The sequence below is a fragment of the Balaenoptera borealis genome, assembly GCF_965194805.1.
Source record: "Balaenoptera borealis genome assembly, chromosome: 12".
In the NCBI taxonomy this organism is placed as follows: Eukaryota; Metazoa; Chordata; class Mammalia; order Artiodactyla; family Balaenopteridae; genus Balaenoptera; species Balaenoptera borealis.
Window position 1 is genome coordinate 64,608,465 of NC_138869.1, and position 13,898 is coordinate 64,622,362.

General features: G+C 38.4%; 1 protein-coding gene and 2 long non-coding RNA genes across 6 annotated transcripts in view; 2 read left to right on the plus strand and 1 right to left on the minus strand.

Moving 5' to 3' along the window:
• Window positions 1-13,898, plus strand: part of LOC309608005 — a 702,496-nt gene that overhangs the window by 443,570 nt on the left and 245,028 nt on the right. The gene's annotated exons all lie outside the window — the stretch shown is intronic.
• Window positions 1-13,898, plus strand: part of LOC309608012 — a 336,604-nt gene that overhangs the window by 154,222 nt on the left and 168,484 nt on the right. The gene's annotated exons all lie outside the window — the stretch shown is intronic.
• Window positions 1-13,898, minus strand: part of PRIM2 (DNA primase subunit 2) — a 320,025-nt gene that overhangs the window by 113,225 nt on the left and 192,902 nt on the right. For all 4 annotated transcript variants that reach the window (XM_082347208.1, XM_082347210.1, XM_082347211.1 and 1 more), the window contains 2 exons: window positions 13,824-13,896; window positions 10,994-11,179 (listed from right to left, as the gene is read on the minus strand). In XM_082347208.1, the coding sequence (XP_082203334.1) occupies window positions 10,994-11,179; window positions 13,824-13,896 (259 nt within the window). The remainder of the gene's footprint in view (window positions 1-10,993; window positions 11,180-13,823; window positions 13,897-13,898) is intronic.

The following is a 13,898-nucleotide window of genomic DNA, read 5'->3' on the forward strand; positions in this document are numbered from 1 at the left end:
TGTCAGCCCCGCCCACGACCTGTGCTCACAGAGCTCCCCACCACCTTCCTGTTACCTGTAGGCCAACGGCCCTCCGGCTGTCTGGCGAACTGTTCCCTGAACATTTCCTGAACCCACCTTCTCTACTTTGTCCTAATCTTACCACAAGAAGACCTAACCTGGTCTCTCCCCGTCTCAAGGTTGCACACCACTTCCAGACTATCTTCTGAAAAAACAATTCTCCCCTGTTTAACACTCACTAGTGGCTTTCTCTTGACTAAAAACAAGGTTCATTTAAAGCAACTCTATTCTTGCACTAATCTCCCTCTTTCTCCTTTTTTTCTCTCATCTCCTACTTTCCTAAATTCTACAACACAAATAAACTACGATAGTATTTTGTAAACATTTTTAAGTAGGAAAATCCTCCTTTTAAGTGAAATGTTATACAGACTCCGAACATATAAAAGTAAACAAAGGTACAAATACACTTGTTAAAGTGGGGAGAGAAATCGAACACCTCAGTCTCCCCTGTAAACTTCTGCCCCCTTTGCTCTGGAACCTAAGAGTTCCCAAGAACAGCCTGAAATACACTCCATTAGTCTAAATCCCTTGAACGTTTCCTGAAACAAACTATTGGGCTGGCCAAAAAGTTCGTTTGGGTTTTTCCATAAGATGTTACAGAAAAACCCGAATGAACTTTTTGTCCAACCCAACATCTCTGCTGGAATTTGGTCCCCAGTTCCCTTCTTTCCCCCTAACCTTCCTCTCCAGTCTAGGTTACATGAAGCCTTAATAAGCCAGCACAGATTCTATTCTACCAGTGGAACCTTTACTGATTACTCTGCATCAAGCGAACCTCTCCTTCCTTGGAAGTCCTAGAATAAGAAGAGCTAGTGCTTACTACATGTGAGAATCTGTGCTAAGTCTTTACCGAATCCTCACTACATCAATCAAATATATATAGGGATATATCTATATATCCACAGATGTATACATACTTACTGTCCACCTTCTATAGATTAGGACACATACCAGGTAATTTGCCAAAGTGTGTATACAGTGGAACTAAACATGAACTCAGTCTGACTCCAAGTCTGTACTCTATATTAGTTCTTTCCGACCTTTTTCATATAAGCACATATAAAATGATATTTGTAAAGCCCTCTAGAGTAAATTGAAGAAGCTACTCACAGTTGAAGGCAACTAACACTGAGTACCCCAGGCCCAGCCTAGCTCCCTGAAGGGCCCACGGGGTCACCATCGAGTGTACTGGAAATTCAGCAGCAGGGCACCAGCCGAGGAACTCTGCTGCACGTATTCATTTAGTACTGACTAGTACCTGACATGCAGTGGGCCTTCAAATATAGCCTGACATGCAGTGTAGACTATTGATAAAGGACAACATTATACTCAAATCGCAACAGAAACAGGCAGGAGAACAAACAGCTGAAGATTTTCAATGCCTCTATTTTGATAAGCTAATGGCCATTTACATTTCTATAAGGGCAACATCTAAAAGATGGTTCTCAACCTTCAGTGTGCATCAATTTCACCTGGAGATTTGGGAAACCACCAGCTATGGACCTGCCCCGGAGTCTGATTCTGAGACTCAGCATTTCTGACAAATCCCCAGATGGTGCTGAAGCTGATATTGCTGGTCAGGGTCCTGGGAGAACCACTGGTCTTAAAAAGAAAAACCCAGTGATAAATATGCTTCATATACGCACACACTGCCAGCTAAATACTTAATCCTTTGGTAGTCCACTTTTAATGACATCGGTCTGCTCTAAGTCACGATGTGAGCTGGATTCTGGGACAAAAAATAAGCGTTTTCACAGTGCTAAACGTTGCCTGACCCAATTATAACAACACGTAGTAGACCTCGGGTATACCCTCACCAGGGACAGGAACTCAGCTACGTCACACATACATGATCTATGGTGCGCTTAACGTCCAAAAGAGTCAGGTCAAAGCAATTCAGACAACAGCTCTATGAGCAATCTGATTAAGAGGACAATGTGCTTTGAATTTATGAGAAGAATTATATAGCTCAATTTAACTCTTAACAAAGCTAGTGGCTGAAGGGATTTAATATCCAAGTTCCAACTGAAAGAATATTTTAGTGCTATGTTTCTTCATGCTTTCAACAGAGGTTTGATTAATTTGATCTCTTGCAAAAAGGGTAAGGCTTTTTCTCAGGTAGACTGGCACGTAAATTATAATTACAACTAAGAAAAACTTGCATAAAACTGTACTATGATTCATTAAATATATTTTATTTGCATAAAGCACAGGTGCATTTATTTCAGGAATCTCAGAAATTATTTAAAGAATAAGACATTCAAAGCTTTGAATACCTCTTGTAGAATCATTCACAAATCCAAAGAATCCTATCTGATGCCTAAGTGCAATTTTCAAATATCCCCAACCCCCACTGAAAAAGCTTTATTATTAAATTTTTAATATATCATAAATATTCACACTCAATACAATTAAATCTAATATTAAAATCCTACATTATGAAGCTAATATTTTGGGAGTAAAGTATACCCTAAAGCAGTTAGTTTGCTACAAGATCATTCATAGCAACAGAATGTTCTCTGGAAATGGCTGATGTTTTAATACTAGAATCCCTTACCATCTAGTACAATATGCACCGAAATAAAAATGGTATTCAAATATACTGACAGGTCAGGTCCACAAAGAAGTCTGAAAACAGAGATTGAAAAATAACAACCACCAAAAATCACAACAACCCCTGAACCAGCTGACAAAAATAAAGACTTGGTTATAGATCAATGGAACAGGACAGAAAGCCCTGAGATAAACCCACACATCTATCGTCAACTAATCTATGACAAAGGAGGCAAGGATATACAATGGAGAAAAGACAGCCTTTTCAGTAAGTGGGGCTCGGAAAACTGGACAGCTACATGTAAAATAATGAAGTTAGAACACTCCCTAACACCATACACAAAAATAAACTCAAAGTGGATTAAAGACTTAAATGTAAGACTGGACACTATAAAACTCTTAGAAGAAAACACAGGAAGAGCACTCTTTGACATAAATCACAGCAAGATCTTTTCTGACCCACCTCTTAGAGTAATGGAAATAAAAACAAAAATAAACAAATGGGACCTAATGAAACTTAAAAGCTTTTGCACAGCAAAGGAAACTAAAAACAAGATGAAAAGACAACCCTCAAAATGGGAGAAAATATTTGCAAAGAAATCAACGGACAAAGGATTAACCTCCAAAATATATACACAGCTCATGCAGCTCAATATTAAAAAAACAAACAACCCAATCTAAAAATGGGCAGAAGACCTACATAAACATTTCTCCAAAGAAGACACACAGATGGTCAAGAGGCACATGAAAAGATGCTCAATATCACTAATTATTAGAGAAATGTAAATCAAAACTACAACGAGGTACACCTCACACCAGTTAGAATAGGCATCATCAGAAAATCTACAAACAACAACTGATGGAGAGAGTGTGGAGAAAAGGGAACCCTCTTGCACTGCTGGTGGGAATGTAAACTGATACAGCCACTAGGGAGAACAGTATGGAGGTTCCTTAAAAAACTAAAAATAGAACTAACATACCACCCAGCAATCCCACTACTGGGCATATACCCAGAGAAAACCATAATTCAAAAAGACACATGCACCCTAATATTCACTGCAGCACTATTTACAAGAGCCAGGTCATGAAGCAACCTAAATGCCCATCGACAGACGAATGGATAAAGAAGATGTGGTACATATATACAATGGAATATTACTCAGCCACAGAAAGGAATGAAATTGGGTCATTTGTAGATATGTGGATGAACCTAGAGACTGTTATACAGAGTAAAGTAAGTCAGAAAGAGAAAAACAAATATCATATATTAACACATATATGTGGAATCTAGAAAAATGGTACAGATGAACCGGTTTGCAAGGCAGAAATAGACACACATGTAGAGAACAAACGTATGGACACCAAGGGGGCAAAGTGGGTTGGGGGGGATGAATTAGGAGGTTGGGATCCACCATCACTTCCTTCAAACCCCGATTCAAGACTGATCTTCACCAAACCTCCTCCAGCATGGTCCCCTCTAGTAACTTCCCATCTCCACATCACCTCACTGACACTCTCATTTTCACCATCGTGTTGTGTAATTGTGTTCTGGTTACTTCTATCTCTCAACTTACCCTATTACCAAATAGATTAAAATCTTAAAGCAAAAAGGCTTTTAAAAAATCAATGTTGGCCCATATAATCTAAAATCCATATTTAAAGAAGCCAAATTCATTTGAACCAAGTGGGATTGTAAGTGGAAACCTTGTCCATACTATTTTCTTTCTGTCAGTAAACTTTCACAGCATCTCAGATTGATTATACAATTTTAGTGAATATTCAAAGATATTAAATTATGTATCTTTAAAATTACAGTTATCAATGACCCTACATAGCTGGTCCAAGTTGGCAGTCATTTATGTAGCAAGACCACTTCCTACTAGCTATTAATCCTTCTATTCTTAGTAATTACATTAAAGAAAAAAAAGCCTACATCTGCAGAATCATCTCTGCCACAAGTACACTTTCACAGTTCAGTTCCCACCACCTACAAGATGGGCTATACTCGCTCATCCAAGGTCCCCCTCCGCACAGAATTCCCTTCTTTCTCTGGAGAACTCCCTAACTTCACCCAGCAAATATAACCTCCTCACTGACACACTCCGCAACTCTTCTCTCAGTCAGCTCCCTCCTCTGTTCTGCTATAGAATCCCATGACCACCTCTATCCCACAATTATCTTACTGAATTTGTATGTTTGTATTTATCTGTTTTTTTCCAGGAGACTGTAAAGTCCTCATAAATAAGGGCTGTGTCTTTTACTATAGTGCGTCTAGAACAGCACCCGTCCATGGTCAACACTCAATGCAAGTCTGCTGAGTGATGGACACAAATTAGGTGGAATATGTATGTTCGTCTACACACACACACACGCACATATTTCTTTGTATTTTTAATAAAAATCACAACTTGACTAATGTATTATTTAAATATTAGTAACTGAGTATATACGGTATTTCTGGACATTGAGTAGTAATAACTGGTTACCACTTCTTATATAGTTGTATATTTTTCCAACCCATGTTCTGATTTAGAAAAATAGATGGAGGAGAACAAATTTGGCTAAAATACTAAAACGACTATTAATATTTTATAACTTGTTAGAAATATACCTCTATCTAAAAAGAAACAAAAAGGATTTATTTTCTCATACTGAAAACCACTTTTTTAAAACTTTGGCAGAATTTACCATGTGTCCAGCAAACATCTAAGAGCTGCCAGGTCTTGTGCTAAGTCCTCGAGACCCAAAGTGGAAAAATCAGAGTCCCTGCATTCAAGTCACTCAGAATCCACTCTTAAGGCACACATGCAAACATAAATACTATAATTTGATAAGTTATAAAGATGACATGTACAAAATTCAATGAAGGTAGATCAATATAGGCATTTTATTCCTAATATAGCAGAAAAAAATGAAAACTGCAATTAATGAACAACGAACTAAGTGTCAGACAATAAACTAGAAGCCCTATCCTCTGCTACGATAAACTTTAAGGGCTCTTAACCTTTTTATGTCTTAACCTTTTTATGGACTCCTGGGCAAGCCAATGATGAGAAGTCCCTTTTAATCTATAAAATCAATAACTTCTATTGCAAATTTCAGGTTACACTAAAATTCTTGGTTTCATTCAGGTTCAAGTTCACTATAAATGGAATAACAACTGTATAGTACTACGCTCTAATTTATGTGAAGGAATTTGGGGAAATTGGGCCAAGTTTTCTAGTTTTCTGTATATTTATTTTTATGGGGACTTATTATTTACTTCATTCAAAAACATTTATTGAGTCTCTACTATGAGTCAGGTATGTTCTAGGTGCTTGAACATGAAGCAGTGAACAAGAAAGACAAGATATCTGCTTCTCTATAGTTTTATTCTAATTGAAGGTGATAAACAAATAAACAATAAATAAATATGAGGTAGTGAGAAGTGCCTGAAAATATAAGAGCATAACCTGGTAGCAAGTCACTAGGAGCCATATAAGGTGGCGCCTCTACATGTTATTAATACCATCTACTGGCATGTGTATGCTAGTCTGAAAATAGTTTTAAAGGAACAGAAAAATAACCATTCCAAACTAACAACTCTGAATAAGCATTTTATAGACAGATGGCTACTTCTTACATACACAGAGGGACTTAGTACATCGAATTCCTAATAAACAATAACTAACAGTGAGCATCAGAACCTTCAGCTGCTTCCACAATCGCACTATTACTATTCAAAACTGACTATAAGAGGGAATTCCCTGGCGGTCCAGTGGTTAGGACTCTCACTGCCAAGGGCCCAGGTTCAATCCCTGGTTGGGGAACTAAGATCCCACATCCCACAAGCTGTGTATCGCAGCCCCCCACCACACACAAAAACTGACTATAAGAGAAAACAAGAATTTGGAGATTATAATACAAAAATTGCTTAACCTTAATAAGGGGTATATAGGAACATGCTACTTTAATACACTCTGGATGACAGTTACAAAAACTAATACATACAGTTTTAGATTATTTTACAATACAGACAACAAATTCCCCTCCAACATTAAGTAAAACCTTACAGAGAAAAGTATTCAAAGTTTTTTTTAAAACAAACAAACAAACAACTAAATAAATGCCTGCAACTAACCAAGCAAGGAAGATGAGAGAAAGAGACATTCACTGCTCAGGCAGTCAATTTACAAGGAACAAAGCTTAATTTTTGGAAAGGAGTTAGGTAGAAGAAATGTTCAGTTCTAGGCAGTGTAGCTGGGGAGAGGAGTTACAGCTCAAAAGTGCTAGAAGTACTGATTGCTTCCTGCTGCTTCAAAAGAAATGGCGAGGTACCCATAATTTTTGCTCAGATGCACAAAGCAATGTATCTCAAATAAGTTACAACGAGGGCATGAATGTAAAGAGAAAGAAATCAGTCATGTGGTCATCTGGGAAACCACAGTAAAGAAGTCGTCCAGTTGACACTGACTAAATCACCTCAAAAATATCCTGCACTGTCAGGAAATAAGCTATTCAACAGAAGTGAATGTGCCAAATCATTCCTGGGTTCAACATCAAGTCCTTTAATTAGAGCACTACAAAAAATGTCTAATATATCCTCCATAACCATTCTCTATAAATAGTACTTTAAGCTATCAATTTTCTACACCTCTAAAGAGTATTTTTAATTGTATGTACCATTTAACAAGTAGGTACAATTATTAAGTTGAAGAGAATATTTTCATAAAGGGATACTAAATTACATTTCATTGGAAAAATATGAAGATATAATTGAGAAAAATATGAATGTTTATTTACAAAAACAGACTCTGTAACAACAGAACACTAAACAGACAGTAAATCATAAGTGTACGTTAAAATCTTTTAGTCAAAATAATACATTTGCTGTAATCAATAATAAGCTAATGAAAATACAGACTGCTATGTATTATCTAGAAAGGTAAAAATTATTGATTTTCTTTTACAATAATTTTTGAAGAAAACTACTTTTATATTATAAAATAAAATAAAAACCTCATTTGAAAAATATTTTCAAACACATAGGTTTAAAAATAACGAAATACTGATGACATTGATAGGAGGCCACCCCAGATACACACAAAAGAGGGCGGTCAGTGAACAGACGCACAAGCCAAAGGCCTGGCACCCAGATCAAGCTTTCCCGTATCTCACGCTCCTCTTTTCCCCGCTTAGTTACAGCACAAACCAAGCTAAAATGCTATCTCAACTTCTCTCTCTCTTCACTTCAAAACCACAGCTCATAAGTACTTATCTACTGTGACAGTTAATTTTTTGACCATCAGGGTGCCCAGACCTCCAGTCAGACGTTATTTCAGGTGTGTCTGTGAGGGTGTTTCTAGACGAGGTTAACATCTGAATTGGTGGACTGAGCAGAGCAGATGCCTCCCCCATTGCGGGGGTGGGGGGGGGGTGTCTCATCCAATCCTCTGCAGGCCTGAATGGAACAAAAAGGCCAACCCTCCTGCGACTAAGGTTATTTCCTCCTGCCTGAGGGCCATGAGCTCAGACATGGATTTTTTCCTGCCTTCAGACTCAAACTGAAACACCGGCTCTTTCTTCCTGGGTCTCCAGCCCGCTGCTCACAGAGTTTGGTGACTCAGCCTCCATAATCACACGGGCCATTCCATACATCTCCTTTTGTACACGTGTACACACACACACACACACACACACACACACATATTCTATTGGTTCTGTTTCTCTGCAGAACCCTAACACACCTACCTACTTAATACATCAAATTCTTAATAAAAAGGTCAAAAAACATTATCAAGTAATAACATATAATGATGTCAGTGACACGGCAAGGTTCTTGCATAGCTTGATGAGAGCCTAATTTAAAGCCTTTCCAGTCATTTCATAACATGATAGCATGCATCAAAACTTCAAAACTGTCTACAGTTTTTCACCAGGTAAACTGGTTCCCTGGTGAACATATACAGAGGACATAATCTGAACTATAATCAGATTTATGTGCTCAGGGTATTGGTTGCAATAACATTTATGACAGAGTCAAATAGACACAACCAAGCGTTCAATAATAGGGGAATGATTAAGCAAATTATATCACTTTCAAATGATGTGTTGTCATGCAACTAACACAAATGATATTTTCAAAAATGATTCAACAACCTGGGAAAATGATCATAATATAATGTCAATTTTTTTAATGGGAAAAAACAATGATACCTAGCTATCTAGACTAAAGAGAAAGGCTAAAACGTTGACAGTAATTATTTATGAATGAGAAAATGACGGGAAAATTTTCTGTATTTTTCATACTTCCTATAATCAGAATATGTTACCTTTAAAATAAAAGAAATATAACATTATCCAGAATTATTTGATTTATTCTTATTTAATAAACATTATCCAAAATCATGTTTAAAGAAAACTCTACTCAATGATAAATTTAAGCTTCTATGGACAGTTATCAATGATAACAGTTTTTAAAACAAATCTGTAAAAACTGCAAGAGATTGGGCTTCCCTGGTGGCGCAGTGGTTGAGAGTCTGCCTGCCAATGCAGGGGACACGGGTTCGTGCCCTGGTCTGGGAAGATCCCACATGCCGCGGAGCAACTAGGCCCGTGAGCCACAGCTACTGAGCCTGCGCGTCTGGAGCTTGTGCTCCTCAACAAGAGAGGCCGCGACAGTGAGAGGCCCGCGCACCGCGATGAAGAGCGGCCCCCACTTGCCACAACTAGAGAGAGCCCTCACACAGAAACGAAGACCCAACACAGCCATAAATAAATAAATAAATAAATAAAATTAAAAAAACAAAAAACTGCAAGAGATTGTTATAATATATTATAAAAGAGGCTGAACTTTTTAAAAAAGCATAAAGCTAGAGACGTGTTATGGACTGAACTGTGTCCTAAAATTCATCTGTTGAGGCCCTAACTCCCAATGTGACTGTATTTGGAGATAGGGCATTTAAAGAGGTAATGAAGGTTAAATAAGGTTATAATGGTGGGACTCCAATCCAACAGGACTGGGGTCCTTCTAAGAGGAGGAAGGGAAACCAGAGAGGTGGACACACAGAGAAAAGGCCCCGTGAGGACACAGCCAAGAAGGCAACTGCTGGAAGCCAGGAGAGAGGCTTCCGGAGAAACCAAATCCTCCCACACCTGGATGGTGTACTTCCAGCCTCCAGAGCTGTGAGGACATACATTTCTGTTGTCTAAGGCACCCGGTCTGTGGTATTTTGTTACAGCAGCCCGAGCAAACTGATACAAGACATAATAAAGTGTCATTATAAAATTTACTTGGTAAATATTCTTTGTCCTATAGTTTATCTTCCCTAAGAAGAAACAAACAAGAAATAAACAATAAAAAATGTGCTTCATCCCACAGTGCTAAGCCATAGAAGGGACGAGAAACCGTAACGTTATTAGCTAGTCCTACTTAAGAGAAATAAGGAATAGGAGTGGGAATCTGAGAAGTATGAACAGATTTAAAGGCAGTTCTCAGGTTTACAGTGATAAACGTCTATCTAAAAATTCCCTGTGATGGGCTTCCCTGGTGGCACAGTGGTTGAGAATCTGCCTGCCAACGCAGGGGACGCGGGTTCAGGCCCTGGTCCAGGAGGATCCCACATGTCGCGGAGTGGCTGGGCCTGTGCGCCACAGCTGCTGAGCCTGCGCTCTGGGGCCCGAGAGCCACAACTGCTGCACCCGCATGCCACATCTGCTGAGGGCCGCACGCCTAGAGCCTGTGCTCCGCAACGGGAGAAGTCGCCGCCATGAGAAGCCCACACACCACAACAAAGAGTAGCCCCCGCTCACCGCCACTGGAGAGGGCCCGCGTGCAGCAATGAAGACCCAACACAGCCAAAAATAAATATATAAATAAATAAATTTATAAAAATAAATAAAAAATAAAAATAAAAATTCCCTGTGAAAGATTCCACATAACACAATAGAATGCATTCTAAGCTGTTTTCACTTTATTTGTTCTCAACATTTCTCGGTCCTGAAATTAACATTACATGTGCATGTATGTATATATGTCTATACATATTACACACACACACACACACACACACACACACACTCCTACAGAAATACAACTCAGAACGCAATTTCAGTTATAACAACTACTGGCAGTTTACCTACCAAGAAGACGACTCTTCATTCAAGCATTATTTTACATCTTACATTGCTGTTTCGATCTTACCCTTTAAACTGAATCCACTTTCCCAATCTTTTGTTGAGCAACTATTAGATTAATACGTGAGTTTCTTTTCACCTAAATGAAACTGTAGACACACTTACAGAATTTTCAACTACATTTCAGGGCATATTCAAAAAACAAACCTTTTAGTCTTCAGACCAAATTAGAATTTCAGTTTCTACTCTGATTTTTCAAAATTACCTTGTCTGGATCCATCTTTCCTCTGATAAATTCCTGCTTCCAGAACTGCAATGCCTGTTCCAAGGTTAGGCCAATGCCCTTCAGGAAGAGGCCGTACTGCATGCGGCCCCCATGACGAAGATGGTGATTTTCCCGCAAGGCTTTATGTAGCTGACGCATGCAAGGTGGGAAGGATTTGGTAGAAAGCTACAAGAAAAAAGAGTGTTTTGTTATTTATCAGGTCCCCTACAATATTTGTTGCAAAAATCAATCGAATTTGCAAATCATAAATTCAGTTTAATTGGAATAAAAACAAAAAACCATAAGGAAGTTATTACTGTCTCACTGTGATTACAGATTAATTCTTATTAATATTTTAATATTGATTACATGTCAAAATGAAAACATTTTAGATATATTGCGTTGAATAAAACATATTATTAAAATTTATTTCACCTATTTCTTTTCTTTTTATAATTTTTAATTAAACATTTTCTTTTGAGATAACTGTAGATTCCTATGCAGTTGCAAGAAATAATACAAAGAGATGTCATGTACCTGGTATCCCCCAAAGGTAATATCCTGCAAATCTGTAGTATATTATCACAACCAAGATACTGACACTGATACAATACACTAGTCTTAGATTTTCTGTTACACTCATGTGTTCATTTCTGTGTACATGTGTATATAATTTTATGTAATTTTTTCACATGTGTAGGTTCATGCATCCCCCACCACAAGGATCCCTCATGTTTCCATTTTATAACCTCCCATCTTCTGTACCCTGCCCCCCCCCAGTCCCTAACCCTTGGCAACCACTAATCATTCTCCGTCTCTATAATTTTGTCATTTCAAGAGTGTTATACAAATAGAATCATATAGTTTAATGTTTTGAGAGTGGCTTTTTACTTAGCATTCCCACAAAATTCATCTAAGTTGTTGCAGGTATCAATAGCTCGTTTTTTTTTTTATTGCTGAGCAATAGCCCATGGTGTGGATGTAACACCATTTGTCTAACCATTCACTCATTGAAGGACATTTGGGTTGTATCCAGTTTGGGGCTATTTCAAACAAATGAGTGTACAGGTTTTCATGTAAACCTAAGATTTCATTTTCCTGGGATAAATGTTCAAAAGTACAATTGGTGAATCACAGATGAACTTTTAAAATAACCCCAATACAAAGGAAAACATAAAAATAAGAGAAATGGTTCTCAAAGTGTGAATTCAAATAAATGTGTTAAAGAAATTAACAATTAAAAGAAAACCTTTTTCGGACTTCCCTGGTGGCAGAGCGGTTAAGAATCTGCCTGCCAATGCAGGGGACATGGGTTCGAGCCCTGGTCCAGGAAGATCCCACATGCCGTGGAGCAACTAAGCCTGTGCGCCACAACTGATGAGCCTGCGCTCTAGAGCCCGCGAGCCACATCTGCTGAGCCCGCATGCCACAACTACTGAGTCCGCAGTCTAGAGCCTGTGCTCTGCAACAAGAGAAGCCACCGCAATGAGAAGCCCGCGCACCGCAACAAAGAGTAGCCTCTGCTCGCCGCAGCAACTAACCCCAATGCAGCCAAAAATAAATAAATAAATAAATAAATAAATTTATTTTAAAAAAAGGAAACCTTTTTCATCTATGGTCTCAACTGTGTTCTCCCTGACCTCCTCAAGTATCCTCCTCCCGAGACTTAACTCCCACCTCTCACGGGCTCCTCAGCAGGTTCAACTTTGCCCGTGAGCAGGGGCAGGTCTCACTTTGCTCCCTTGACTGACCAGGCTGCTTCTTCATCTTTCACAGTAACAACTTCTAATTGATTATAATTTTTCATAGGAAGATGACCTATTCATTCCAGACTCCAAAAGCTCAGGGTCTCCCCCTACTCACCATTATAACTCTTGTTTCCAAGCATTAAAACCTCACCTGTGTATTTTTAATTTATTTTAAGTAATTTGGTAATTGTCTAAACAAAGATTAATTATGGCTGACTCAGTTTCCCTTTTTTGGGTAATGCAGAAATTCTACAATGTATTAAAGAGAAATTCTATAAAGTAAAAGCATAGTAAAGTGTGCACTCTTTCATTCTCCTATGGAGCCACAAAGTGAAGCTGAAATGAGCTGCCTACTAACCTGGTGGCAACACAAGATGGGAGCCTACCCTTCGTGTCATGGAATAAATTTTGTATCCTCCTCAAATTTATATGCCAAGTCCTAACCCCACGACCTCAGAATGTGGCTGTATTTAGAGCTGGGACCTGTAAGGAGGTAATCAAGGTTAAATGAGCTCATGGGAGTGGGGCCCTGGTCCAAGGTGACTGGGGCCCTTCTAAGCAGAGGAAGAGACATGGGGATGAGCAGCCACCTAGAAGCCAAGGAGACAGGCCTCAGGAGAAACCAAACTTGCTGATACCTTCATCATGGAATTCTCACCTCCAGAACTGTGAGAAAATAAGCTTCTGTTGTTTAAGGCACCCAGACTGTGGTATTTTGTTACAACAGCCCTAGCAAATGGATATATTTAGTATTTTCCATTTCTCCTTTACTAAATGTATATGGTATTTAAATATAAACAATAAACACTATTTAGCTGTCATCACTTAAAAAGAATTCTCCCTTTGGAAAACTGACTAAATTCTGTTTTTATCAGACTACAAATAATTTTCTGATTTTTTGGTCTTCCTATGATGAAAAAAAAGTCATATGTATAGCACATGGGATTTCTTTTAAAAATGATTGGCAAGCAATGAAACAACACTCTCTCCCATCTCCCCACCTGCAAAATAATCTTTGGTTGAAGAAAATCTGTGCTTTCTCCATCGACAAAGGTTTAAATTTAAAAGGATGAGATGCTTACCGAATCGATCTGATCTAAAGAAACCTTCCCAACATTTCCCTGTGTACTGTAGTCTTGACCAGTGTACGAATGACT